Source organism: Rhinopithecus bieti, unplaced genomic scaffold, assembly GCF_001698545.2.
Source record: "Rhinopithecus bieti isolate Rb0 unplaced genomic scaffold, ASM169854v2 scaffold_68663, whole genome shotgun sequence".
NCBI classification, from domain to species: domain Eukaryota; kingdom Metazoa; phylum Chordata; class Mammalia; order Primates; family Cercopithecidae; genus Rhinopithecus; species Rhinopithecus bieti.
The window spans coordinates 30,041-32,922 of record NW_016825561.1 but is presented as its reverse complement, the minus strand read 5'-3'; the positions used below and the strand labels follow the sequence as shown (position 1 = coordinate 32,922).

At 36.8% G+C, this 2,882-nt stretch overlaps 1 protein-coding gene across 1 annotated transcript in view; it reads right to left on the bottom strand.

Moving 5' to 3' along the window:
- The window catches only part of LOC108522688 (WD repeat-containing protein 44), a gene marked incomplete at its 5' end in the record, with an annotated part of 17,666 nt that continues 14,784 nt past the window's right edge, over positions 1-2,882 (bottom strand). The window contains one exon of the mRNA XM_017863058.1: positions 1-783. Coding sequence (XP_017718547.1) covers positions 689-783 — 95 coding nt within the window. The remainder of the gene's footprint in view (positions 784-2,882) is intronic.

The following is a 2,882-nucleotide window of genomic DNA, read 5'->3' as shown; positions in this document are numbered from 1 at the left end:
CCTGGTGCTCATGGATAAAGAATGAAAATAATTCTTTACATAGAAACATTGTGCTCCAGTGTGGCAAAGAAAAAAAAATTATATGTACATATATAAAGAAAAGAATCTTAAGCCCACAATTTAGACCACAAAAAAATCTTGTCCCCAAATTGAGAAATTTATAAAAACCATTTACACATGGTTATTGACCTATTGGAAACCTATATAACATTTTCAAAACAATAACTCAGTCAAAAGATACCACTTTTCTTAAAAATGAAATCTTGTGCAAAAAAAATTGTTTAAGCTAGAAACAAGACTATCCCCCCTAGTAAGAGGCCAAAAGAGCCACTGAAATAATTTAACTATGTTAGATTTAATGCATGTAACCAAAAGGCACATACATGTGATTAATATATTAATATATTTTCATGCAGAAACTTGTGCATGTTCATAATTATACAACGAAAACACAAACATAACAAAACAATAAAGCCTAATGTTTGGCAATGTTATTCTAGTCATATTCCTTTCTACTCTATCGGCCTGGGGTTTCCTAGATCATTAACACTGCCTCTCAAAAAATATATTATATTTGAACAACTTTCAATAAAAATTTAAAAAGTATGTTAGCTTGGAACACTATATTTTTTCAGTTCTGATACATATAGAAACTTATTGATATGTTTATTTTAAATGCCATTTCAAATTAAGATACATTTTTTCTTTTATTAACGAACACTTTGATTGCTCCAGTGAAGTCAGCAGAGAGAAGAACTTCTGTGTTATCTGTCTTCATAATACCTTAAAAGCATAAAAAATAGTTTTAAGTTGATTTTAAAGGAATATGAAGCCTGCTGCCACAATTATCACATGCCCATGACCCTCCACCTTCAGGGGAGAATATCATTTTCCAACCTTTTCAGTCTCCTTTTCTGGCTGGCTCCTGTCATTTTTTCATTCTGCTGAATCTCTCCTCTGCTCTGAGACTCACTTCCACTTACCTTGTCTTGGTTGGTCTTTCCCTGGCTTGAGGATATTACAGTCTCCTGGGGCCTGGATGCTTGGACTTATTCCTAGGCAGCCCAGGCATCTAAGTCATCTAATGCTTCATTGCATGGCAAGAAGCTAGTGTGTCATTCAGCCCCAGGACTGCAGTGCTGGCAGAATGGGATCAGCTGGGCAAGTCTGTTGCTAACAGGGGTGTCTAGCGAGGTTGCCAGTAAGGTTTATTGTATAGCAGACACACTGAAAGTGCCATGAAATGAAGTACACACGTTTGCTGTGTGAATGCTGACAGCACCTTTTGCCATATGGTCCTTACTGAAAAGCTATGTAACTATGCTGAATGGCATAAATGCTTACCTCTTACATTTGCCAGTTGCATACAAGCATTTAAGAAAAAAATTCAGTGTTAACTAACTCTATTATACATAGGTGAAAATTGAGATTTTGAGATTTAAAAAAGAAGAAAATAATCCAAACTTTAATTGGAAAGTTGTGGACAGGATGAGTCACACAAAATGGTTTCACTTAGATGTGCTAAAAACATATCCTAAGTCTTTGAACATTCCTTTACCACCCTTTTGGCATATCTCATAGCAGTACTGTGCAGTGGTAGTAGCAGCAGCAGCAAAGGACTTAGGAATATGAGAAAGGATAGAGAAGAATTCACCATACATATAAAATGCTTTGTAAGACACAGTAATAATGAAAATAATAGTAATGAAAATGATAACAATAATGCCTACTACATGCAAGGCATTTTGCTAACCACTTTTACACATACAAGTATATATATATATTTAGATAGAGCCTCACTCTGTTGTGCAGGCAGGAATGCAGTGGCACCATTGTAGCTCACTTGTAACCTTACACTCCTGGGCTCAAAGGATCCTTCCACCTCAGCCTCCCTACAGGCATGTGCCACTGTGCCTGGCTAATTATTTAATTTTTTGTGGAAACAGGGTCTTGCTATGTTGTCCAGGCTGGTTTCAAACTCCTGGCCTCAAGTGATCCTCCCGCCCTGGCCTCCCAAAATGTTGGGGTTACAGTCATGAGCCACCATGCCCAGCCTATACATGTCATATCTAATTCTTATTGAAACCCTATAAACTAGGTTATCATGATTATTTTACGCATAAGGAAAATTGAGGCTCAAACTGCCAAACACGTCAGGAACAAAGAGAGAGGGCAATTGGATATATTTTGTGATCCTCCATTTCGGGTTTAAGAGAGTTTATTCTTAGACTACACCTACATGGGTAGAAAATGACAAACACAAATCTGAGTACAACCCACTAAAATTTGTGCCTCTTAAAAAAGGACCCAGTTAAGTGAACCTTGTTAATGTGGTACATTTTTGAGAAGTTAAAAAAAAACAACCTGTACCTTTTGCTTTTCCTCAAATTGTTTTAAAAGCTAGAATTTCCTGTGGAATATGCAGGGGAAGTATATAGAATGTAAAAAGGTAGTACTGGGGAAAAAAGAAAAGGAAAAAAAAAAAAAGGCCAGGTGTGATGTCTCATGCCTGTAATCCCAGCACTTGGGCCAAAGTAGAAGGACTAACCTTTTTGAGGCTAGAAGTTTGAGACCAGCCTGCGAAACATAAGGAAAACTCATTTCTACCAAAAAGCAAAAAAAAAAAAAAATTAGCCAGGTATGTATGGTAGTACGTGCAGTACTAGCTACTCGGGACGCTGAGGCAGGAAGATTGCTTGAGCACAGAATTCAAGGTTGCAGTGAGCTATGACTGTACCAGCACACTCCAGCCAGGGAAACAGAGTGATACCATGTCATTCATAAAGTAAAAAAAAAAAAAAAGAAAAACGTAAATGACTTAAGTTAGAAGAGAGAAGCTGGATTTGATTCTGAGAAGGAAAGAAAAGAAAACAGAAAACAGT